Genomic DNA, 25,254 nt, shown 5'->3' with positions numbered 1-25,254 from the left:
CAGTATTCCAAGTGTGGCCTTACTAATGTCTTGTACAACTTCAACAAGACATCCCAACTCCTGTATTCAGTGTTCTGACCAATGAAACCAAGCAAGCTGAATGCCTTCTTCACCACCCTATCCACCTGTGACTCCACTTTCAAGGAGCTATGAACCTGTACTCCTAGATCTCTTTGTTCTATAACTCTCCCCAACGCCCTACCATTAACGGAGTAGGTCCTGGCCTGATTCGATCTACCAAAATGCATCACCTCACATTTATCTAAATTAAACTCCACCTGCCATTCATCGGCCCACTGGCCCAATTTATCAAGATCCCGTTGCAATCCTAGATAACCTTCTTCACTGTCCACAATGCCACCAATCTTGGTGTCATCTGCAAACTTACTAACCATGCCTCCTAAATTCTCATCCAAATCATTAATATAAATAACAAATAACAGCGGACCCAGCACCGATCCCTGAGGCACACCGCTGGTCACAGGCCTCCAATTTGAAAAACAACCCTCTACACCCACCCTCTGTCTTCTGTCGTCAAGCCAATGTTGTATCCAATTGGCTACCTCACCTTGGATCCCGTGAGATTTAACCTTATGTAACAACCTACCATGCGGTACCTTGTCAAAGGCTTTGCTAAAGTCCATGTAGACCACGTCTACTGCACAGCCCTCATCTATCTTCTTGGTTACCCCTTCAAAAAACTCAATCAAATTCGTGAGACATGATTTTCCTCTCACAAAACCATGCTGACTGTTCCTAATCAGTCCCTGCCTCTCCAAATGCCCGTAGATCCTGTCTCTCAGAATACCCTCTAACAACTTACCCACTACAGATGTCAGGCTCACCGGTCTGTAGTTCCCAGGCTTTTCCCTGCCGCCCTTCTTAAACAAAGGCACAACTTTTGCTACCCTCCAATCTTCAGGCACCTCACCTGTAGCGGTGGATGATTCAAATATCTCTGCTAGGGGACCCGCAATTTCCTCCCTAACCTCCCATAACGTCCTGGGATACATTTCATCAGGTCCCGGAGATTTATCTACCTTGATGCGCGTTAAGACTTCCAGCACCTCCCTCTCTGTAATATGTACACTCCTCAAGACATCACTGTTTATTTCCCCAAGTTCCCTAACATCCATGCCTTTCTCAACCGTAAATACCGATGCGAAATATTCATTTAGGATCTCACCCATCTCTTGTGGTTCCGCACATAGATGACCTTGTTGATCCTTCAGAGGCTCTACTTTCTCCCTAGTTACTCTTTTGCCCTTTATGTATTTGTAGAAGCTCTTTGGATTCACCTTTGCCTTATCTGCCAAAGCAATCTCATGTCCCCTTTTTGCCCTCCTGATTTCTCTCTTAACTCTACTCCGGCAATCTCTATACTCTTCAAGGGATCCACTTGATCCCAGCTGCCTATGCATGTCATATGCCTCCTTCTTCTTTTTGACTAGGGCCTCAATCTCCCGAGTCATCCAAGGTTCCCTACTTCTACCAGCCTTGCCCTTTACTTTATAAGGAATGTGCTTACCCTGAACCCTGGTTAACACATTTTTGAAGGACTCCCATTTACCAGACGTCCCTTTGCCTGCCAACAGACTCTCCCAATCAACTTCTGAAAGTTCCTGTCTAATACCATCAAAATTGGCCTTTCCCCAATTTAGAATTTTAACTTTTGGGCCAGACCTATCCTTCTCCATAGCTATCTTAAAACTAATGGAATGATGATCACTGGTCCCAAAGTGATCCCTCACTAACACTTCTGTCACCTGCCCTTCCTTATTTCCCAAGAGGAGGTCAAGTTTTGCCCCCTCTCTAGTCGGGCCATCCACATACTGAATGAGAAATTCCTCCTGAATACACTCAACAAATTTCTCTCCATCCAAGCCCCTAATGCTATGGCTGTCCCAGTCAATGTTGGGAAAGTTAAAGTCCCCTACTATTACCACCCTATTTTTCTTGCAGCTGTCTGTAATCTCCTTACATATTTGCTCCTCAATTTCCTGTTGACTATTTGGGGGTCTGTAGTACAATCCTATCAACGTGATCTCTCCCTTCTTATTTTTCAGTTCTACCCATATCGACTCCGTGGGCGAACCCTCGGATATATCCTCTCTCACTACTGCCGTGATGTTCTCCCTAATCAAGAACGCAACTCCCCCTCCTCTCTTACCTCCTGCTCTATCTTTCCTATAGCATCTGTACCCTGGAATATTTAGCTGCCAGTCCTGCCCCTCCCTTAGCCATGTTTCAGTAATAGCTATAACATCCCAGTCCCATGTACCCATCCATGCCCTGAGTTCATCTGCCTTGCCCATCAGACTTCTTGCATTGAAATAAATGCAGTTTAATCTGGACTTCCCTTGGTCTTTGCCGTGCTTTCTCAGACCATTTGTCCGGTCATGTTTTGTACACAGCAAGGTCCCAGCAAGGTCCCTTGTGCACAGCAAGGTCCCAGCGATCTATAATGACCAGATAATCTGTTTTTTTAGCAATGTCGGTTGAGGGATAAATATTGGCCAGGGCACTCCCCTGCTCTTCTTTGAAATAGTGCCATGGGATCTTTTACATCCACCCGCGAGGGCAGACGGGGCCTCGGTTTAACGTCTCATTCGAAAGATGGCACCTCTGACTGTGCAGCGTTCCCTCAGCACTGCTCTGGGAGAGTCAGCCTAGATTATGTGCTCGAGTCTGTGGAGCGAGACTTGAACCCACAACCTTCTGACTCAGGGCCACCCAATGAGCCACAGCTGATAATAAAAAGTAAACAAACGCAACAGCGAGAGATCATTTAAAGAAAAATCGGATGCAGGGTACCCATGCGTGGCATCACAAAGCGGAAAGGAATCAGCCTGTCCCCACAGCACTGCCAATCTGACAGGAGGGGAGGCCAGTTGCTTTGCTGCAGGAAGGAGGGGAAATGAGAGACAGCATCATCCTCAGGCTGCTTCTGACATACAATCTAGCAGCTGCTTTCACAAGGTCCTGACCCTGCTGTCTCAGTCAAGGATTATCCAATTTGAACAAAAGGGGGGGGGGAAGAATAATTTAAAGAGGGAGCAAACTCATTTTAAATACCACTTACCCTCCCTCAGATATGAAAAAATAAATCCTGAATATTGGTAAGTTAAATCCTGAATATTACTTTAAAATAGGGTAGATTAAAGGGATCAGAAAAGTGATTTAAAATCCCACATACCAGAAACAACTTCCTCCTGCAAAGAGTGATAAATGTTTGGAATAATCTGCCAGGGAAAGTAGCAGAGATGAGAGGTATAAAAAGGCAGTCAGAACACAGCTGCTAGGCCGAGAGAACTAGAACGCCAGAGGGACAAGCTTAGGTGGGCCTAATTTCTGATTCTTGTCCATGGCTTTTCTTGTGTTCCCCTAAACCATGCGTCAATGGAGCAGTGTCTTGCTCTCTCAATGCCATTAGGAGGTGCAAGTGAGTATCCACCATTTCGCACCTGCCTTATAAGGATCCATCTTGGTCAAGATGATTAGGAATTCCAGACCAATGGTTGTTCACAACCAGCAGTTGACGTAACTCGGGACCATTTTTATAATATAAATAAAGACAAACTGTGGTCCAAGGATGACTGAAGAACCCAAACTGTGACTTTCTTGCAGTTTAATTATCTGACTGCGCATTGACGTGGAATAAGAGTTTTCATTAAAAGGTTAACATATACTGACCCTCGGCTTCCAGCGCTAGAGGTTCTCCTGCTTAAAGATGACCTGTGCTTGCTCTGTGATTTCAGGATGCTTTCATGCTTGTGTTTGAGTTGTCGAAGCAAAACCTTGAGCTCCTCATCGTCACAGAGATCTGCAATGGAAAAGTCACATTAGTCCATTTCAGGCCAGTAGAGCACAGCCCTGGCCTGTTAAAGGATGATCTCAAAAAGGTCTCCTTTCTACCTTAAATCAAATGTTCTGTTTGGTGGATGGTTGTGATCACCTTTCGTTTGTGAAAACAACAGCTGTTCAAGTCCTTTTCAGGGATAATAATGCTGTGCCCGAGGTTCCCCCAGCCTCTGTGCCCGAGTTCCTCCAGCCTCTGTGCCCGAGGTTCCCCCAGCCTCTGTGCCCGAGGTTCCCCCAGCCTCTGTGCCCGAGGTTCCCCCAGCCTCTGTGCCCGAGGTTCCCCCAGCCTCTGTGCCCGAGGTTCCCCCAGCCTCTGTGCCCGAGGTTCCCCCAGCCTCTGTGCCCGAGGTTCCCCCAGCCTCTGTGCCCGAGGTTCCCCCAGCCTCTGTGCCCGAGGTTCCCCCAGCCTCTGTGCCCGAGGTTCCCCCAGCCTCTGTGCCCGAGGTTCCCCCAGCCTCTGTGCCCGAGGTTCCCCCAGCCTCTGTGCCCGAGGTTCCCCCAGCCTCTGTGCCCGAGGTTCCCCCAGCCTCTGTGCCCGAGGTTCCCCCAGCCTCTGTGCCCGAGGTTCCCCCAGCCTCTGTGCCCGAGGTTCCCCCAGCCTCTGTGCCCGAGGTTCCCCCAGCCTCTGTGCCCGAGGTTCCCCCAGCCTCTGTGCCCGAGGTTCCCCCAGCCTCTGTGCCCGAGGTTCCCCCAGCCTCTGTGCCCGAGGTTCCCCCAGCCTCTGTGCCCGAGGTTCCCCCAGCCTCTGTGCCCGAGGTTCCCCCAGCCTCCGTGCCCGAGGTTCCCCCAGCCTCCGTGCCCGAGGTTCCCCCAGCCTCCGTGCCCGAGGTTCCCCCAGCCTCCGTGCCCGAGGTTCCCCCAGCCTCCGTGCCCGAGGTTCCCCCAGCCTCCGTGCCCGAGGTTCCCCCAGCCTCCGTGCCCGAGGTTCCCCCAGCCTCCGTGCCCGAGGTTCCCCCAGCCTCCGTGCCCGAGGTTCCCCCAGCCTCTGTGCCCGAGGTTCCCCCAGCCTCTGTGCCCGAGGTTCCCCCAGCCTCTGTGCCCGAGGTTCCCCCAGCCTCTGTGCCCGAGGTTCCCCCAGCCTCTGTGCCCGAGGTTCCCCCAGCCTCTGTGCCCGAGGTTCCCCCAGCCTCTGTGCCCGAGGTTCCCCCAGCCTCTGTGCCCGAGGTTCCCCCAGCCTCTGTGCCCGAGGTTCCCCCAGCCTCTGTGCCCGAGGTTCCCCCAGCCTCTGTGCCCGAGGTTCCCCCAGCCTCTGTGCCCGAGGTTCCCCCAGCCTCTGTGCCCGAGGTTCCCCCAGCCTCTGTGCCCGAGGTTCCCCCAGCCTCTGTGCCCGAGGTTCCCCCAGCCTCTGTGCCCGAGGTTCCCCCAGCCTCTGTGCCCGAGGTTCCCCCAGCCTCTGTGCCCGAGGTTCCCCCAGCCTCTGTGCCCGAGGTTCCCCCAGCCTCTGTGCCCGAGGTTCCCCCAGCCTCTGTGCCCGAGGTTCCCCCAGCCTCTGTGCCAGAGTTCCCCCAGCCTCTGTGCCAGAGTTCCCCCAGCCTCTGTGCCCGAGGTTCCCCCAGCCTCTGTGCCCGAGGTTCCCCCAGCCTCTGTGCCCGAGGTTCCCCCAGCCTCTGTGCCCGAGGTTCCCCCAGCCTCTGTGCCCGAGGTTCCCCCAGCCTCTGTGCCCGAGGTTCCCCCAGCCTCTGTGCCCGAGGTTCCCCCAGCCTCTGTGCCCGAGGTTCCCCCAGCCTCTGTGCCCGAGGTTCCCCCAGCCTCTGTGCCCGAGGTTCCCCCAGCCTCTGTGCCCGAGGTTCCCCCAGCCTCTGTGCCCGAGTTCCCCCAGCCTCTGTGCCCGAGTTCCCCCAGCCTCTGTGCCCGAGTTCCCCCAGCCTCTGTGCCCGAGTTCCCCCAGCCTCTGTGCCCGAGTTCCCCCAGCCTCTGTGCCCGAGTTCCCCCAGCCTCTGTGCCCTGCCCGGTTGGAACTGAGCCATACAGACAAAAAAAGCCTCAGGTGCAATATCTAGTCTGTACCGTTTAACTGACCTCAGCCAGATGTTGGGTTGCTATCACTTGGCCTCAGCATTCCTTGGCTAGGCAGGGGAAAGCCCGCTTCCAGCCATTGTACAGCATATGTACACAACAGAAGCTTTAGAACAGATTGTGGCCAACTAAGGATGCTTTCATAAATAAAAACAGCAAACACTGGAGAAGCTCAGCAAGTCACTTTCTGAGCTTCTCCAGCATTTTCTGTTCTTATTTCAGATTTCCAGCATCCTCAGTATTTTGCTTTTGATTTAAGGATGCTTTCATATAGTGCAGGAGAGAGAAGCTGAATAGATGCAGCCTGAAAATCTCTAAGTGACAGGGATCCTGAGGATTGATATCCCCAGCTGCGGCCTCCCGCCCTGGCTTTTCCAGCCCGGCAGCCGGCCAGCCTGTCAATTTGGCTAGCTGCCGGGCGGGAAATGGAAAAAAAAAATTATAATGAGGTCCTGCCGTCAAATCTGGCGCGTCCCCAGCCTTGCCGGGTTTACCCCCACACCCTCCCCGTAAATATCGGGGCCATAGGAACAGAGAGTTTGGCAGCGTGGTAGCGCAGAAGGAGGTTTCAGAGACAGGGAGGGGTGGGGCCATGGAGGGATTTAAACACGAGAATGAGAATTTTATATTTGCAGACTCAGGAGACTGGAAGCCAATGTAGGTCAGTAAGAATACGGTGAGCAGGACTTGTTGTGGGATAAGATATGGGCAGTGGAGAACATTGGAATAGTCAAGTCTGGAGGTGATAAAGACATGAATGAAGGTTTTGGTGGCAGATGGGCTGAGGCAGAGGTGGAGGCGGGTGATATTACGGAGGTGGAAAATGCTGGTCTCTGTGACGGAGAGGATGTGGGGTCGGAAGCTCAGCTCAGAATCAAATAGGACGCCGAGGTTGCAAACAGTCTGGTTCAGCCTGAGACAGTGGCCAGGTAGGAGGATGGAGTCGTTGGGCAAAAGTATGGAGCTTGCGGCAGTGACTGAAGATGATAGCTTCAGTCTAATTCCAACTGGCTAGTCTGTGCTCAGTCAGGACAGCAACCAAATTACAGTAATCACAGATACAAGCTTCCATAAAGAATTATTGACAATATAGTCTTTTATGAAATGAAACAAGATAGATCTCCAATCCATCACAATGCCATTCTCCTTCACCTACTGTATCTACCTTCTCCCATTCTTCTTTGCCTACTTGCAATGCACTGCCATTCCAATTTGCCCACTTTATTCCTGCTGCCATTCTCCTTCAACTCCTCATCACCTGCTGGCCTTTTATCAAGAACATATTTTTTAGGGTGGCACAGTGCATCCCAGTGTGCGTTGTGCAGTGTCAGGGAATAGTGATATGGCTTCAGTCCCTTGGAGCCCCAATACGGCAATTTCCTGATCTCAGTCCAGACCGTTGAGGAGGATCGGAGCGGTGAGGAGAAACGGAAAACCGGAGAACTTGAGAATCAGAAATAAATAATTCAAGGTACAAGTGGGTCTGCCGGGACTGTGGACTCTGTGAAACCTGTGGCCAGTTGGGATCGAGCTTCCCTTACACTCTGCTCACAAAAGTCTCCAAAAAAATATACAGAAATACAAGGGAAGGTCTGAAATATACGGGAAAAGGTGTAGTTGGTTGATGAGCAGGTGTTATTGCTGAGTCACAGAGATACATATTAAACAAGCCTCAAACTATGAGCTCTTTGTTCGTGAATTACACAGGTCCTGGCCCCCACCTAAAAGTAGAAGAATCACGTCCTGTTCACGATTAAACGATACGCTTGTGATTGTATCACCAGCTGGGTGATGCTAATCACATTCATTAAGCGGTCCTCGTTACTGGCTTATTAACATGCTTATATGATTTAATACAAAATAATCTGCAGATAAATCTGCTGCACTCAGTAACACTCCTTAAAGGGGATTCTGGCTGTTGCTAGAAAAACTGGTTTAGAAATAATTTTAAGCAAAATATTGAGGATCATGAACTAAAACGCTGGAAATACTCAGCAAGTCAGGCAGCGTCAGGGGAGAAAGAAACAGAGTTAACGTTTCAGGTCGATGACCTTTCGTCAGAACTGGAAGAAGTTAGAGATTTAACAGTTTTTAAGCAAGTACAGAGCCAGGGAAAGGGAGGGTGCAAGAAAGAACTAAAGGGAAGGTGTGTGATCGGGTGGAGGGCAGGAATAATTAAATGACAAAAGGGATGATGGCGCAAGGCAAGGAGGATGGGAATGGGACAAGTAAAGAAACAAAAGATGAAATAATTTTGGTGGTTATAAGATCCTGAAGTGCTTGGATCATCACATGATACTGGGTATGAACATCGCCTTTTGTAAAATCAAAAATATTATAAAGAACTAACTGCATACATCCTTTCCCTGCCTTTCAGATTTTTCCCCTATATTTCTGTATATTTTTGAAGACTTTTGTTTAAACAGTTAAGTGCTGTTTTAATCAAGGGAACTGGCTGGGAGGAGTTTCGAAGAAAAGCAGGGGAGTTCTCCCAATATTTGTCCTTGCCAATATTTATCCCTCACCCTATATCACTAAAACAGATGAGCTGGTCATTTATCTCACTGCCATTTGTGGGATCTTGCTGTGTGCAAATTGGCTGCCGCGTTTCCCACATTACAACAGTGACTACACTTCAAAAATACATCACCGGCTGCAAAGGACTTTGGGACGTCCTGAGGTTGTGAAAGGCTCTACATAAATGCAAGTCTTTCTTTTTCAATTTACTGAGCTCAACAGTATGAAATCCCCTTTTACAGTGTTGCCCAATCATATTGAAATCCTGGGAGGACAAAATTCAGTAACTTTTGCGCATTCACGCTTTAAATGAAAATCTTCTTTAAAATATACTTAAATATCCAGAAAACTCTGAAATACATCAGAAAAGGCATAGGTGTTGATTTTTTATTATTAATTTTCAGTTTGTTGCAGGCCTGTTGAAGGTCAGCTGAGTGTGTGGGGATTGTAGAAGCAATGGCAAATCAGGAGATCTATGAAAAATTATAAAGTAAGTCAAGTGTCAACCTTGGCTCAGTGGTAGTACTCTCATTGTGCAATGAGAAAGGATTAATTAACAATCTTGTTGTGCAGGGTCCCTTAGGGAAGAGCGACCATAACATGATACAATTCCTCATTAAGATGGGGAGTGAAGTAGTTGAATCCGAAATTAGGGTTCTGAATCTAAATAAAGGAAATTACAAAAGTATGAGGTGCGAGTTGTCTATGATAAATTGGGGAACTTTACTAAAAGGGATGTATGTGGATGGGCAATGGCTAATATTTAAAGAACATGTGCAGGAATTACAACAATTATTCATTCCTGTCTGGCGCAAAAATAAAACTGGAAAGGTGGCTCAACCGTAGCTTACGAAAGAAATTAGGGATAGTATTAGATCCAAAGAGGAGACATATAAAATTGCCAGAAAAAGCAGCAAGCCTGAGGATTGGGAGCAGTTCAGAATTCAGTAAAGGAGGACAAAGAGATTGATTAAGAGGAGAAAAATAGAGTATGAGAGTAAACTAGCAGGAAACATAAAAACTGACTGTAAAAGCTTCTATAAATATGTCAAGAGAAAAAGATTAGTGAAGACAAATGTAGGTCCCTTACATTCAGAAATGGGGGAAATTATAATGGGGAACAAAGAAATGGCAGAACAATTAAACACATACTTTGGTTCTGTCTTCACAAAGGAGGACACAAATAACCTCCCAGAAATGTTAGGGAACCAAGGGTCTAGTGAGAGGGAGGAACTGAAGGAAACCAGTATTAGTAAAAAAAAAATAGGGCTAGTGAAATTAATGGGACTAAAGGCTGACAAATCCCCACAGCCTGATAATCTACATCCCAGAGTACTAAAGGAAGTGGCCCTAGAAATAGCGGATGCATTGGTGGTCATCTTCCAAAATTCTATAGACTCTGGAACAGTTCCTACAGATTGGAGGGTGGCATATGTAACCCCACTATTTAAAAAAAAGAGGGAGAGAAAAAACAGGGAATTACAGACCAGTTAGCCTAACATCAGTAGTGGGGAAAATGCTACAGTCTATTATAAAAGATGTGATAAGAGAACACTTGGAGGGCATTAACGGGATTGGACAAAGTCAGCCCGGGTTTATGAAAGGGAAATCATGCTTAACAAATCTACTGGAGTTTTTTGAGGATGTAACTAGTAGAATAGATAGGGGAGAACCAGTGGATGTGGTGTATTTGATTTTCAGAAGGCTTTTGATAAGGTCCCACACAAGAGGTTAGTGTGCAAAATTAAAACACACGAGAGTGGGGGGAATATACTGGCATGGATTGAGAATTGGTTAACAGACAGGAAACAGAGAGTAGGAATAAACGAGTCTTTTTCCGGGTGGTAGGCAGTGACTAGTGGGGCACCGCAGGGATCAGTGCTTGGGCCCCAGCTATTCACAATATATATCAATGATTTGGATGAGGGAACTAAATGTAACATTTCCAAGTTTGCAGACGACACAAAGCTGGGGTGGAATGTGAGCCATGAGGAGGATGCAAAGAGGCTCCAATGTGATTTAGACAAGTTGGGTGAGTGGGCAAGAACATGGCAGATGCAGTATTATGTGGATAAATGTGAGGTTATCCACTTTGGTTGTAAAAACAGAAAGGCAGATTATTATCTGAATGGTGATAGATTGGGAAAAGGGGAGGTGCAACGAGACTTGGGTGTCCTTGTACACCAGTCGCTGAAAGCGAGCATTCAGGTGCAGCAAGCAGTTAGGAAGGCGAATGGTATGTTGGCCTTCATTGCAAGAGGATTTGAGTGCAGGAGCAGGGATGTCTTACTGCAGTTATACAGGGCTTTGGTGAGACCACATCTGGAGTATTGTGCGCAGTTTTGGTCTCCTCATCTGAGGAAGGATATCCTTGCCATGGAGGGAGTGCAACGAAGGTTTACCAGACTGATTCCAGGGATGGCAGAACTGACGTATGAGGAGAGATTGGATCGACTAGGCCTATATTCACTAGAGTTAAGAAGAATGAGAGGTGATCTCATCGAAACATATAAAATTCTAACAGGACTAGACAGACCAGATGCAGGGAGGATGTTCCTGATGGCTGGAGAGTCCAGAACCAGGGGTCACAGTCTCAGGATACAGGGTATGCCATTTAGAACAGAGATGAGGAGAAATTTCTTCACTCAGAGGATGGTGAACCTGTGGAATTCTCTACCACAGAAGGCAGTGGAGGCTAGATCTTTAGATGTATTCAAGAAGGAGATAGATATATTTCTTAATGCTAAAGGGATCAAGGGAAATGGGGAAAATGCGGGAACAGGGTACTGAGCTGGACGATCAGCCATGATCATTTTGAATGGCGGAGCAAGCCCATTTTCCTATTTTCTATGTTTCACCTCTGAGTCAGAAGGTCATGAGTTGAAGTCCCACTCCAGAGACTTGAGCACAAAATCTAGGCTTACACTCCAGTGCAATGCTGAGGGAGATGTCATCTTTCGGATGAGACGGTAAACTGAGGCCCCGTCTGCTCTCTCAGATGAATGGAAAAGATCCCAGGTCACTACTTCAAAGAACTACTTCAAAGAACAGCAGGGCAGTTCTCCCCCAGTGTCCTGGCCAATATTTATCCCTGAACCAACATCACTAAAACAGATTATCTGGTCATTATCACATTGCTGTTTGTGGGACCTTGCTGTGAACAAACTGGCTACAAAAATACTTCATCGGCTCTAAAGCGCTTTCGGAAATCTTGAGGTCACAAATGCAAGTTCTTTCTTTCCGTGATTTACACGGAAGCACTGTTGACTGTGCAAAACCCGGGCGCTGGGACTTTATGGCATTGCAATAATGTAACAGCATGCGCGCGCACACACAGTCCAGAAGACAGAAGCACCACCTCCCTCACTCCCACTGATTAATTCCTGTAACTCTGCTAATGTTAATTCTGCTCTTTTACAGAGTAAACACCTCCAAGCCAACTCCTCTGGTAATATTCAGGGAAAGACAGGTTGCCGAAGCTGAGACAAAACAAAGAGGTGGCTCCACTCAATCCACCTATTGATATTTCCTGTAAGTACAGATTACAGTTCTAAGATACGTAAACTGTGGGAGTCGGGACTTTTCAATAAACGAGCCATTTGTGCAAGGTTACCACTTGCCTGGTTTTGAACTGGACAATCCGGTTTTTCAGTGGGCTGTCTTGAGATTTATAACATGTAGTTCAGACACATGAAGCCAGTTTTATCTTTAAAAAAAAAAGAAACTGAAATCCCTTTTCTCCCCCTTGCTCTTTGTGCGCTTGTGAAAATCATTCAGAGACAACACCTAAGGAGTTTTAAAAACCAGCTGCATTAAAATCATGAGCCTATCCTTCAGCTGCATAGGCCCTAAGCTCAGGAATTCCCTCCCTAAACCTCTCCGCCTCTCTCTCCTCAAAACCTACCTCTTTGACCATCACCTGGTCCAAGGCACAAGTCAGGAGTGTGATGGAATACTCTCCACTTGCCTGGATGAGTGCAGCTCCAACAACACTCAAGAAGCTCGACACCATCCAGGACAAAGCAGCCCGCTTGATTGGCACCCTATCCACCACCCTAAACATTCACTCCCTTCACCACCAGCGCATGTGGCTGCTGTGTGTACCATCCACAGGATGTACTGCAGCAACTCGCCAAGGCTTCTTCAACAGCACCTCCCAAACCCGCGACCTCTACCACCTAGAAGGACAAGGGCAGCAGGCACAAGGGAACAACACCACCTGCACGTTCCCCTCCAAGTCACACACCATCCCAACTTGGAAATATATCGCCGTTCCTTCATCGTCGCTGGGTCAAAATCCTGGAACTCCCTTCCTAACAGCACTGTGGGAGAACCTTCACCACACGGACTGCAGCAGCTCACCACCACCTTCTCAAGGGCAATTAGGGATGGGCAATAAATGCCGGCCTCGCCAGCGATGCCCACATCCCATGAACAAAAAAAAAATCACCTATCCTAATATCTCATGTGGCTCGATGTCAAATTTCTGATGATAACGTGCGTTGAGATGTTTTACGACGTTAAAGGCACTATATAAATGAGAGTTGTTGTTGTTATCCTAATTCAATACAAAGGTTGTGAACAATTTTCTGGTTCTTTCTAAGGCTACAGGCTGGAGGGAGGAGCCAAGCCACATTCAAACAAAAGCAGTGTGGTTTGCTCAGTTATGCATATGGATAAAGCAGTTACTTTAAATTTGGCTGATGGTTATTTAAATCCATAACTGCTGGGGAATTATTCATGAGTGTGGACTGTTCAAATCATTGAGTCAGTTTGGAGCTTTCAAAGAGACAGATCAGACCAGACCAGTTGGCTCCCACAGCTGTAAGACTATGAATGGGAATGAATAACTACCTAAATAAGGGTTAATTATAAAATAATAGTTTAGCATTGAAATTGCAAACATTCATTATTTTCCTTTTAAAGGAGTTCATTTAATATATCTACTGTAAATAAATATAACCTTAAAATTAGAGCTAGGCTGTTCATGGGTGATGTCAGGAAGCACTTCTTCACACAAAGGGGAGTGGAAATCTGAAACTCTCTTCCCCCAAAAAGCTGTTGAGGCTGGGGGTCAACTGAAAATTTCAAAACTGAGATTGATTGATTTTTGTCAAGGCAAGGGTATTAAGGGATATGGAACCAAGGCGGGTAAATGGAGTTAAAATACAGATCAGCCATGATTTAATTGAATTGCGGAACAGGCTCGAGGGGGGTGAATGGCCTCCTCCTGTTCATATTATATGAGTTATTTATTCATTTGTTCGTCTTTTGTTCAACAAATTCACTCAATTAAGTCTGAAATGAGGTCCTATGTTTTGACGTTCTGCTGCTTTTTGGAGGCTTCAGAAAGATCCTGTGGAGGCACAGGATAGATCAAATAGCAAAAGAACATTTTAAAGCAAGGTTTTCTGTTCATTATCCTGGGCACATTACCAGAACTTATCTAAGAAGCAGAGCCAGTAAAGATATTCTCGAGGCTGAGAAGCTGTGAGAGTGATCTAAAATACAAAAGTTGATCTAGAATATGAAGAACAGTAATGACCCAAAAGTGTAACAGAGACATTATTGATATTTTCAAGAGATTGATTGCTACGATTAGTCAGCAACTCCATTAGCGTTGTTTCATGCGACTACCAGGATGGTAGATGACGAACTAGATGGACCTTGGACATTTTTCGTCTAGCAATTCCAATGTTCCATGGAAACATGAGAATTCAAGCCATGGTCCCTCTTCCTGCCCCAGCCGTAACCTGTCCCTTGCTGGCCAAGGCAAATGGCGGCAACCTTACACCTGTGACTAACCAATTGGCGTTTCTTTCAGGTACGTCTTGGCGTTGAGACTCGCACCGTGAGCTGCCAGCAGGTCTGCAATTTGCATCTGCGAAAGAAAGGAAACAGAATGTTTGCATTTTGACAGCAGGATAAGAAGAAAAGCTCTTACACTTCCTTCCTCCATGATGTGGAGATGCCGGTGATGGACTGGGGTGGACAAATGTAAGGAGTCTTACAACACAACTCTTCAAACTTCCTCCAACTCAACTCTTCAAACCAGAACTGTTCACTTACCCTTCAGGACGGTGTGAAAATGAATGAGGTTTTTTTCTCCTTGGGCATTGCCACACTTACCACACTGTGACTGTTCTGTTGCTGATTATTAATCACAGCCACTTTAAAAGGAGCCCATTTTAGGCTGTCTCTTTATTGTGTTCCTCGAGACGGACACAAAAGCAGTGGCTGGATGGAAATCAATGGCACAGGCATCCACTTGTTTAGAGCCTTCCCGCCATTGTATACAGAGGGGCTGCAATCAGGGAAAATCCCCCTCGGGCAGAATGTAAAACTCAAATTGATGTAATGTACCCGTAATAAATCTGTAATGTATCTGAAATGAATCACCTGTATTGATTGTGATGCAATGAGGGCACCCTAGAGTGTCATGAACTGTAATTATGTCCAATGTGTTTATTGAACTGTACTTGATGTAACCTGCAAATTGCATAATCTATATTGTGTATGTTTGGAATGTGATATGACAACTGTATTGTATGTACTGCTGCAAATTTTATGAACAAAGTATATTTTTTGGAAAAAAAAGGCATCCACTTCTCTAACCCCAGTAAGAAAAGAAGTGCAAATTAGTGAACGTGAATGAGAAATGATTTGGTCCATTTGAATTTTATACTCAAGTTATCAAATTCTGTTATCAAGAATTTATTTTTATTTGACATGTAAGTGAATTTGACTAATTCATTTTTTGACACTTCTTTTATCTGTCAAAAAGGCACAAATGAACATTTGTATTTTTCAAATTCACAAAGGAAATGAGATCATTTCTGGGGGATCCGATGTCTGCTTGCTCTTTATCAGTGCTAACATATATTCTAGGAAATCTGTCCTTGCTGTTTTTTAACCAGAGGAGGGAGGCACTAGACTTTACACACAAAGAAGCAGAATTCCTGCGGGTTTGAAATCAGCACGTATTTTGTTCAGACACAAACCACAGCAACAGCCTCTTCCTGGTGTGCAATACTGGAATTAGTATTATAGCACAAGAATGTGGCTCCACAAATGTCTGCATTGTGTCACTAGCACTTTAAACTGTAACCAGTACGTATTTTTAAAAAATATTCATTCTTGGGATGTGGGTGTCACTGGCAAGGCCGGCATTTATTGCCCGTCCCTATTTGCCCTTGAGAAGGTGGTGATGGGCCTTCTTCTTGAACCGCTGCAGTCCGTGTGGTGAAGATGCTCCCACAACGCCGTTAGGTAGGGAGTTCCAGGATTATGTCCCAGTCACATTGAAGGAACGGCAATATATCTCCAAGTCGGGGATGGTGTGTGACTTGAAGGGGAACTTGGAGGTGATGGTGTTCTCATGCACCTGCTGCCTTTGTCCTTCTAGATGGTAGAGGTTGCAGGTTCGGGAGGTACTGTCGAAGAAGCCTTGGTGAGTAGTTGCAGCACATCTGTAACTAGTACAGACTGCAGGCGCAGTGCTCCGATGGTAGAGGCAATGGATGTTTAAGATGGTGGATGGGCTGCCGATGCAACAGACTTGTAACATCTTGCATGGAGCTTCATTAATAATATTACTGATGGGAGGGGTCTGTGAGCATTTGACTCTACCATGATACCATGAGCTCCAACTCCCAAGGTCGCCTGTCACTTAGACTCGGTGACTCAGTTTGGGAAAATCCCAAATCTGCCCGTCACTCAGATTCACTGCCTCAGTTGGGGGAATTCCACCATTTCCCAGTCAGGTTACAAACAAAGTGAGAGTGAGGAATGCATCTCAAGGGGAAAAAACTCTGACTCTGCCCATCTTGCCCCACCCTGTTGGATGACTGGACAGTAGCACTGATCTACGTGGTGCGGCTCTTCCAGATGGAGGACAAGTTATGGTAGAGAATGGCCTGCCAGATGAGACTGGGCCAAATGGAGGAAGAGATTGTAAACGTCAGTCACATATAAAACAGTATTACTGTGTTTAAAGCTTTTATTGTAAGGTACTCATCATAGTTTTCTCCTCATTTTGCCTTTCTAGATCTCCCCAACCCATGCACCATATTCCAGCCAAAGCAGAGGACATGCAGGCAGGAAACCAGTTCCTGGCCATCTGTCAGTGCTATTCTACACCTAGTCACTATGAAGTGTTCGGTAACGGTCTGCCTTTTGTCACCGTCTGCCCAGATCAGGAACTCACCGCATCAGAATCCCAGACTCCAATTTGTGTTCTGCCACTTCAAAGCTCAATCTACCATACTGCCACTGCCCTAGGACAAACCCAATTTGGCATTCATTCTCACCATATAGAATTGAGACTGCAACAAACCACATCCTGTTCACTGTTATTGCCCTCCTGCTCCAAATTCTTCAAGGGGTGTGTTCTCACTGAATGCAGCTGAATACGCAGTAAAGATGTTTGCCAAGTGGAACTCATTAAAAGTTTTCAAAACTAGGTCCCTGCTGATCAGTACATATATATAAAAAACACTGTAATGATTATACAACAAACTATACATTATGATGTGCTGTCACTACATTTGAGGGAAACTATCTTATTTTTGCCAGCTGTTCTGGCATAAATAGGTTAGTTCTTTAATTCAGTTGAAGAATTTTCTAGTTATTTAGAGCACCAATAGTCGAGGGATACAATTAAGGGCCTTTTGGTTTGAAATGCTTCTGATTGAAGGTGGCATAAAAGGATTTAGAACATATTATTAATTCTGACTTAGAAGGTGGTGGTTTCAAGACACACTCCAGAGACATGAGCACAAAATCTAGGCTGACACTCCAATGCAGTACCGAGGGAGTGCAGCCTTGTCGGAGGTGCCGTCTTTCAATTGAGACATTAAACTGAGACTCTGTCGGCCCTCTCAGGTGGAAATAAAAGATCCCATGGCACTATTTCAAAGAAGAGCAGGGGAGTTCTTCCTCGTATCCTGGCCAATATTTAACCCTCACCAACACCACAAAAAAAAAAGCCAAAAAAAAAGATTATCTGGTCATTATCACATTGCTGTTTGTGGGACCTTGCTGTGCGCAAATTGGCTGCCACCTTTCCCTATATTACAACAGTGACTACACTTCAAAAGTACCTCATTGGTTGTAAAGCGCTTTGGAGCATCCTGAGGTCGTGAAAGGCTCTATCTAAGTGCAAGTCTTTCTTTCTAAGCAATATTCCCGTGCACACGCAATGTACTGATGTTCCAAGCAGTAGGGTGACACTGACCTGCCCCCAGCAGGCAGCTGCATGCAGCGGTTCCCAGCCGTCGTGGTCCTTGATGTTTACCTTGGCCCCGTGTTCGAGCAGCAGCTCAGCAACTGTGCAGTAACCGTTGGCAGCGACTACATGTAGCTGAGGGAGAGAAAAAGTGACAGACAAGAGACCTTACCCAAACTGATCGCTGACCTACAAAATCAACCATAATTAATAACAACTGCAGTATCTAAAGAGAAGCCTCACCATGAGAACTCCCTGCAGAAAACAATACCCAACAGTAGGGGAGTTGTGTAAGCGAGAGGGAGGGCTTGCGTGCCTTGGGACTACGTTAAAGGCGCTATATAAATACAAGTTGTTGTGTGACTCTGCATATAGTATTAGGTCAACAACAGAGTAGAATGTGACTATATCATGGGATGAAACTTGAAACAAATTGATAAGCACCGAGACATATTGAAGCATGCTTTGTGCCTTGCTGCCCCCATTGCTGTTGGAGCCTCGTGTTTTCAAGATGTTTCAATCCATTTTGCTCTGAGCTAACCTTCATCACTGAAGGCTGCTTCAAAGCACGTACTTCAATTCCAGATTATGCCGGTCTTTGAAAAACAGAAAGCAGGCTTCAGGCACCAATATCTTTAACAGCGATGATTTAAAGGTAACATTCACGATCTTCTCAACCCTGAAGTACTGAACAATTCTCAGACCCCAACACCTGTAACCGGTTCCCCACTGAACAACACTATACCAGAGCTAATCAGAGGGAAGGACTTTAAAAAATGCAAATAGGGCTGAAACATAGGAAGAATATAAAGGCAGTTAACATTGTGAATGATTATTTGCTCCAAGTATTCACAATGGAGAACATAAGCAATATTTCCTCCCTAAGTAGCAATGACAGAGAATTAATCTCAGAATTAATATCAACTGAAGTATCCGAAAAATTAATGTCAGATATAAATAAAACGGAAGTCGTGGATGGGCTGAAACTAAACAAATCCGCACTGGGATAGATGGTATTTATTCCAGAATACTAAGAGAAGCGAGGGAGGAGATTATATATGAAAAAAGACCAACGTGGTGCTCATTTTTATAAAAGGGAGACAAATCAGATCCAACAACAACTATTTACATTTATGTAGCACCGTTAATGTAGTAACATGTCCTAAGGTGCTTCACAGGAGCGTTTTCAAACAAAATTTGACACCGAGCCACATGAATAGGTGACCAAAAGCTTGATCAAAGAGGTAGGTTTTAAGGAGTGTCTTAAAGGAGAGAGAGGTAGAAAGGTTTAGAGAGGGAATTCCAGAGCTTAGGGCCTAGGCAGCTGAAGGCACAGCCGTCAATGGTGCAGCGATTAAAATAAGGGATGCGCAAGAGGCCAGAATTGGAGACGCGCAGAGATCTTGGAGGGTTATAGGGCTGGAGGGATTTGAAAATTTTAAAATCGAGGTGTTGCCGGAGCGGGAGCCAACGTAAGTCAGGGAGCACAGGGGTGATGGGTGAACGGGACTTGGTGGAGTTAGGCCAAGCAAACCCTTTACCGTTACTTCAGTATCATGCAAGATAATGGAATTGAATATCAAGTTGAAACTTCATGGTGAGGATACCTTCCCAAATGTAGACCAACCTCCCTTAACAGCACACTATGTTCACACTGGTTGTGTTAGGTTTATGGATTGAGGATGAGGTAAGGCCGTCAGGCTGAGGCTTGCTTGCTCCATCTTTGGTTGATTTTATTCCCATAATTGTAAAGACAAATGAACTCCAAACAAGGCTGAGGTGGACATCAGCCGAACACGTACATTTGTAAAACTCTGCATTCTGGTTATAGCAGAGCTGGTCTTCAAGTAGGCCTGGATTGTGACAACCCTACTTACCAAGGTGGCTCCCTGCGCATCTGTTGCATTCAGATCAGTGCCGGCCTGGACTGCTTCTCTGACGTCTACGATCATTTGCTGCTCTATCGCTGTGCGGGTTTTGTCAATTATCTCCTGAGTGATCCCTGAGCAAGAATTGAAGATGAGAGCCCGTTAAGTCCCATCAGAAATCTCAACGGTCTCACATACAAACCACAAATACACTTACAGGAATTTGTTAACATCATGGGCACAATTTTTTTTTTAAGACCATGAAGGAAATCAGTAAGGAGAAGTTCTTTATGCATATCCAGGAAATGTAAACATTGCAGGGGTGGGGGGAAAGAACATTTATAAACTGACGACGGTGTGAACTACACTGGAGCTGTTTATAATTGATGGCCATCTTGTTCGAAAATATGGTTGATATAAACAAGCCAAGTTTTGATTGTAGACTGGAAGTTGTGGCGTTCCCCGTAGCATGTTAACAGGAAAACTATTTTGCCTTTGAGGTGTAATTATGGTTAGCTATCTGTTGGTAGTTCTATACAAGTAGCTGATGGTTGTACAGCAGAGAGATATTAAAAAAGCAGTAAATATTGCCAAAGCTGGGTGTGTATGTTACTGTTTAAGCCATTCTGCACTAATTGGTTGTTAATTTATGGCAAACACAATATAAACATTTTTCCATCATGTTGGCCAATATTTAAGTCTGGCATTTGAAGAGCGGTTTCCATGAAATTGATGGTAAACGTGGTAAATGTCACTCTATCCCTCTCCTCCAACCCTAGATTCCAACAGTCAGACTTTACACAAGAGCTGGATAGCACTTATGGTTGCCAACTCTAGTTGGACGTATTCCTGGAGGTTTCATCACAGGACTCGCACCTCCAACGATCCTGCCCAGTCAAACAGCCCTTTTTCCCACCTCCCAATATTTTTATAACTAATAAATAAAAGTGTTCAAAGAAAGTGAAAAAAAACCCTTTTTTTGTTAATGCCCCTATGATTTTTCTCCCGGGTGTTGCTCGAAACATTGTCCAGGAGATTAATCATTAGTTCCTGCAGACTCCAGGACAATCTTGGAGGACTGGCAACCCTAATAGCACTAACTGATCTTATGCCAGTAATTCTGAGTAACATTGAGGATTAGTCTGTTTCTAACACTAACTTCCAGTAACTAAGAACAGCTGAGCTAGAGGCCAGGGGAAACCCATCTAGGTTCAAGTCAAAGACAGCATTGCAACTGAGTCACTGAACCAATTAAAAATGTCCTTGAATTTAACTCAACTAAACCAAAAGACACAACATCACCATTATACAAATAATAAAAACAAGAGTGAGGCAGTCGGTTGGTGCTGTGGGTTAGCACACTGTTCTTTTAACTGTGGCAACTGGGTTCACTTCCAGGCTAGACTGATGGGATGAAAGTGTCCTGTGTTTGCTCGCTAGGTGAAATGAGTGTGGGTGATCTCATTCCAGCTCCTGGTGGGTATGGGCCCACAGTAAAAACAGTCCCTTATTCAGCACTAATTGGCAATCTTATTCAGAAAGGCCACAGAATGGCTAGTGTGGGAAATGGAAAACTGTCGTACTGATGCAGTAGGATATGCCATCCTGGGGTCAGGCCTGAGATACGTTGTTGGGAGGGAGCTTTATTCTACATCTGACCATGTTATACTTAACCTCAGAGAGTGCTTGTGCGAGATTACTGAGTGCTTGAAATGGAAAGTGCTCCATTCCCCAATGTTAGTATCCCTCACCTTGATGAATACAGAATTCACCAAGCAAAACTAAAAATGGGATGGAGTTTGAGAGCCTGTTATGACCTCAGATGCAAAATAAGCTCAGTCAACAAGCCCCTTGTACAGACATTTAGGAGACTGGTTGAATTGACAGGCTCGGCAAATGGAACACTTACAGCGCCTGTAACCATCAATAGCCAAGTTGTATGTTTCCTGTTTGGTCTGATAAAGCAGTTTTGAACTGTACCAAGGACATAGGAAGGCACATAAAAACATAGAAAATAGGAGCAGGAGTAGGCCATTCGGCCCTTCGAGTCTGCTCCGCCATTCAATATGATCATGGCTGATCCTGTATCTCAATACCATATTCCCACTCTCTCCCCATTCCCCTTGATGCCTTCTGTGTCTAGAAATCTTTCTATCTCCTTCTTAAATATATTCAGTGACTCGGCCCCCACAGCCTTCTGTGGTAGAGAATTCCACAGGTTCATCACCGCATCTCCTTTTCCTTTTTGCCTGTCCTTCCTAAATATCGAATACCCTTGGATATTCAGCTCCCAGCCTTGGTCACCCTGCAGCCATGTCTCCGTAATCGCAATTATATCGTATCTGTTTACATCTATTTGCGCTGTTAATTTGTCTACCTTATTACGAATGCTTCGTGCATTCCGATACAGTGCCTTTAGATTTGTCTTTTTAACATTTTTAGACATCTTAACATTTTTTTTGTACTATGGCCCTAATTGTCTCATTACCATTTTTTCTTACCCGGACCCTATTTGTTAGTGTACACAACTGCATTGTAGGACAACGAAGTTCACCATGGGCACAAACCTCCCTAAAATCCTACTACTCAGCTCACCAACTGGCCTCATGGTGTCAGTCATGGCTCAGTTGGTAGCACCCTTACCTCGAGTCAGAAGGTTGTGGGTTCAAGCACAACTCTACAGACTTGAGCACAAAATCTGGGCTGACACTGAGGGAGTGCTGCACTTTCGAAGGTGCCGTCTTTCAGATGAGACTTTAAACCGAAGCCCTGTCTGTAAAAGACCCCATGGCACTATTTCAAAGACGAGCAGGGGAGTTATCCCCGGTGTCCTGGCCAATATTTATCCCTGAACCAACATCACTAGCACAGATTATCTGGTCATTATCACATTGCTGTTTGTGGGACCTTGCTGTGCACAAATTGGCTGCCATGTTTCCTACATTACAACAGCAAGTACACTTCAAAAGTACTTCATTGGCTGTAAAGCGCTTTGGAATGTCCTGAGATCATGAAAGGCGCTATGTAAATGCATGTTCTTTCTTGATCAGAAAATCCTGCTTCATCGGAACCTTAGCTCCAGCAGGGAACCTGAAGGGATATGGCACAGTGTTCCTTCTCATACTCGCTATGTCATTTAATTATTTATTTTAAGCAAAAGGATAGGAGCACCAGAAAGGGGATCAACAGATCAGCTGGTACTTGTACAATCTTCAAATTGATAATAATTATTAATAAAATATCACACATGAAGTTATTTCCCAAGTGCAACGACCATTTCTGAAGAAACGTAACGGATATCCGGCACCAGCAAAGTCCGACAAAGAATAATCGGATAAATGATCAGTTAATCAGTTGGGTTTTTTTATATGATGGTTAAGGGAAGTGTGTTGGCCAGGACAATGGGAGAATTTCCTGCTCTTCAAATAGTGAATGGGATCATTAACATCCACCAGTTCAAACGGGGCATCAATTTAACAAGTCACCAGGAAGGTGGAACCCGTCACAACAATACAGCATTCCCTCAGTAAACCTAGATTATAAGCCCCAACCCTGGTATGGGGTTTGAATGCACAACCTTCTGACACAGAAGTGAGAGTGCTCCAAATCGACATACAATTGTCCTACAATTCAGTTGTGTACATCGCATATGCTTTCCTATGTCCTTGGTACAGTTCAAAATTGCTTTATCAGACCAAATAGGTCACATAAGTCTTCGCGGTTGGTTGTCAGAGCTGCTGTGAACGTTCCATTTGCTCAGCCTGTGAATTGTTGAGAGATGTTTTATTATAAATAATTATTGATCAGTTCTTCCCCTTACAGGTGTTTCTACCCTTTTGCTTAAAAAAAAAATCACCAAAAGACAACGCATCAACACACCGCTGAACAGTACTAAAATATCAGGACAGCACTGCTTTGTTGTATAAATATTTTATATATATTATATTATTAATTGTCCCATCCCTAACCATAACAAAACTGTTTTAATGAATGCTTTCTTGGAGTTTAGCAAAACATAATTGCGAGTATTTGGATCATTTTTGCACAGGAACTTTTGCACTGAAAGATCCTTCTTGCCATTGTTCCATTCCCATGAGAGTCCAAATCAGTCGGCCATGCGGCAATAGATCTGAAGCCAAAAGCATGCAGGTTTCAGTCATTTATTGATGAACGCGCAGCCGCGGCCCCACGTTATCAGCCATCTGCTGCTATTTTCTAGACAGGTCCAGCTCACAACATCTTCTTTTCTTCCCCCCGCCCCCGACCGCCACCAGAGGCAACACGACAGTTTTTCTTTTCTACAGAGGATTCTGGGTTACATGGCATGAGTGGGGACAGCTTATATTCTGATCCTGTGCTGCGTAACTTTCCGCAATGTTTAGGCTCCTAAACCAAGTCGATTTTTTATTATTTTTGGGCGAGTCAAACTTTTATGGGAAATTACAGCACTGGTAATTTTTTTAAAAACTGTATAAAAATATCAGGGAGATTTTTCTTCTGCAATCATAGCAATAAGTAGATAAGCAAGGATTACACACAGTGACGGAACGAAAGTTCCAGTCAGAATAGCTGTGGTTTGTAACTACAATGCAGTTCATATTTTAGAATATGGAAACAGCTGCTGTGGAAGAGACCATGGGAAAGGCCCTGTGTATATTCACTTGCTGTTTAAAAATGTTAAACTACTAGTAAATTCCCCATAGCATTGCCAACAGTTAGTTGATGAATGTAAGCTTACATACCCTATATACATACATACACACATACATACATACACACACACACACACACACACACACACACAAGATAAGCGTCATCAAACAAAACAAACATTTCATTTCTAAAGGGATAGAATTGAAAAGCAGAGAACTTATTTTAAACTTGTATAGAACCTTGGTTCTACCACACTTGGAGTTCTGTGCTCAGTTCAGGTCTCCATATTATAGAAAGGATATAGAGGCACTGGAGAAGGTGCAAAAAAGATTTAGTAGGATGATATCAGAACGGAGAGGTTATACCTATTAGGAAAGATTGAGTTGACTGGGGCTCTTTTCTGTAGAAAAGGGAAAACTGAAGGGTGACCTGATAGAGGTCTTTAAGATTATGAAAGGGTTTGATAGGGTAGACGTAGCGAAGATGTTTTCACTTGCGGGGAAGAGCAGAACTAGGGGCCATAAATTTAAGATAGTCACCAATAAATCTAATAGGGAATTCACGAGAAACTTCTTTATCCAGAGAGTGATTAGAATGTGGAACTCGCTACCACAATGAGTAGTTGAGGCGAATAGCATAATTGCATTTAAGAGGAAGCTAAATAAGTACATGAGTTAGAAAGGAATAGAAGGATATGCTGATAGGGTTAGATGAAGTAGGGAGAGACGAGAATCGTGTGGATCATAAACAGTAGCGTGGACCTGTTGGGCCGAACGGCCTGTTTCTGTGCTGTATGTTCTATGTAATAATGGAGCTGGGAGAAAAACTTCAGGAACTTGCTCCACAGCGCCACCTCGTGGCAAGAGTCTACAACTATGACAGGTAACTGTTTACATACAGAATTTCCATTCTAAGGGGGTGAATTTCTGGTGGGTGTGGGGGGTGTTCTGCCGCTTATCCACCATAACTTCGGCAGAAGAGCCACAGAAACCCCGGAATATCGGTCCACATGCCATTTTTCCGGGGTTTCTGCAGCTCTTCCACCTAAGTTACAGCGGACGAATGGGCGAACCCCATCCCCCCACCGCCGACATTCACCCCCTGAATGTTTAC

The 25,254-nt window shown here is 45.2% G+C and overlaps 1 protein-coding gene across 4 annotated transcripts in view; it reads right to left on the bottom strand.

Annotated features, from left to right (window-relative positions):
- LOC137335158 (protein phosphatase 1 regulatory inhibitor subunit 16B-like) overlaps window positions 1-25,254 on the bottom strand; it is a 103,076-nt gene that overhangs the window by 9,012 nt on the left and 68,810 nt on the right. For all 4 annotated transcript variants that reach the window (XM_068000307.1, XM_068000310.1, XM_068000309.1 and 1 more), the window contains exons 6-9: window positions 19,498-19,622; window positions 17,630-17,755; window positions 14,200-14,275; window positions 3,694-3,823 (exon numbers count right to left, since the gene is read on the bottom strand). In XM_068000307.1, the coding sequence (XP_067856408.1) occupies window positions 3,694-3,823; window positions 14,200-14,275; window positions 17,630-17,755; window positions 19,498-19,622 (457 nt within the window). The remainder of the gene's footprint in view (window positions 1-3,693; window positions 3,824-14,199; window positions 14,276-17,629; window positions 17,756-19,497; window positions 19,623-25,254) is intronic.

Source organism: Heptranchias perlo, chromosome 19 (assembly GCF_035084215.1).
Source record: "Heptranchias perlo isolate sHepPer1 chromosome 19, sHepPer1.hap1, whole genome shotgun sequence".
Taxonomy (NCBI): domain Eukaryota; kingdom Metazoa; phylum Chordata; class Chondrichthyes; order Hexanchiformes; family Hexanchidae; genus Heptranchias; species Heptranchias perlo.
Note: the sequence above shows the minus strand (reverse complement) of the source record. Positions and strands in the feature narration are given on the sequence as shown.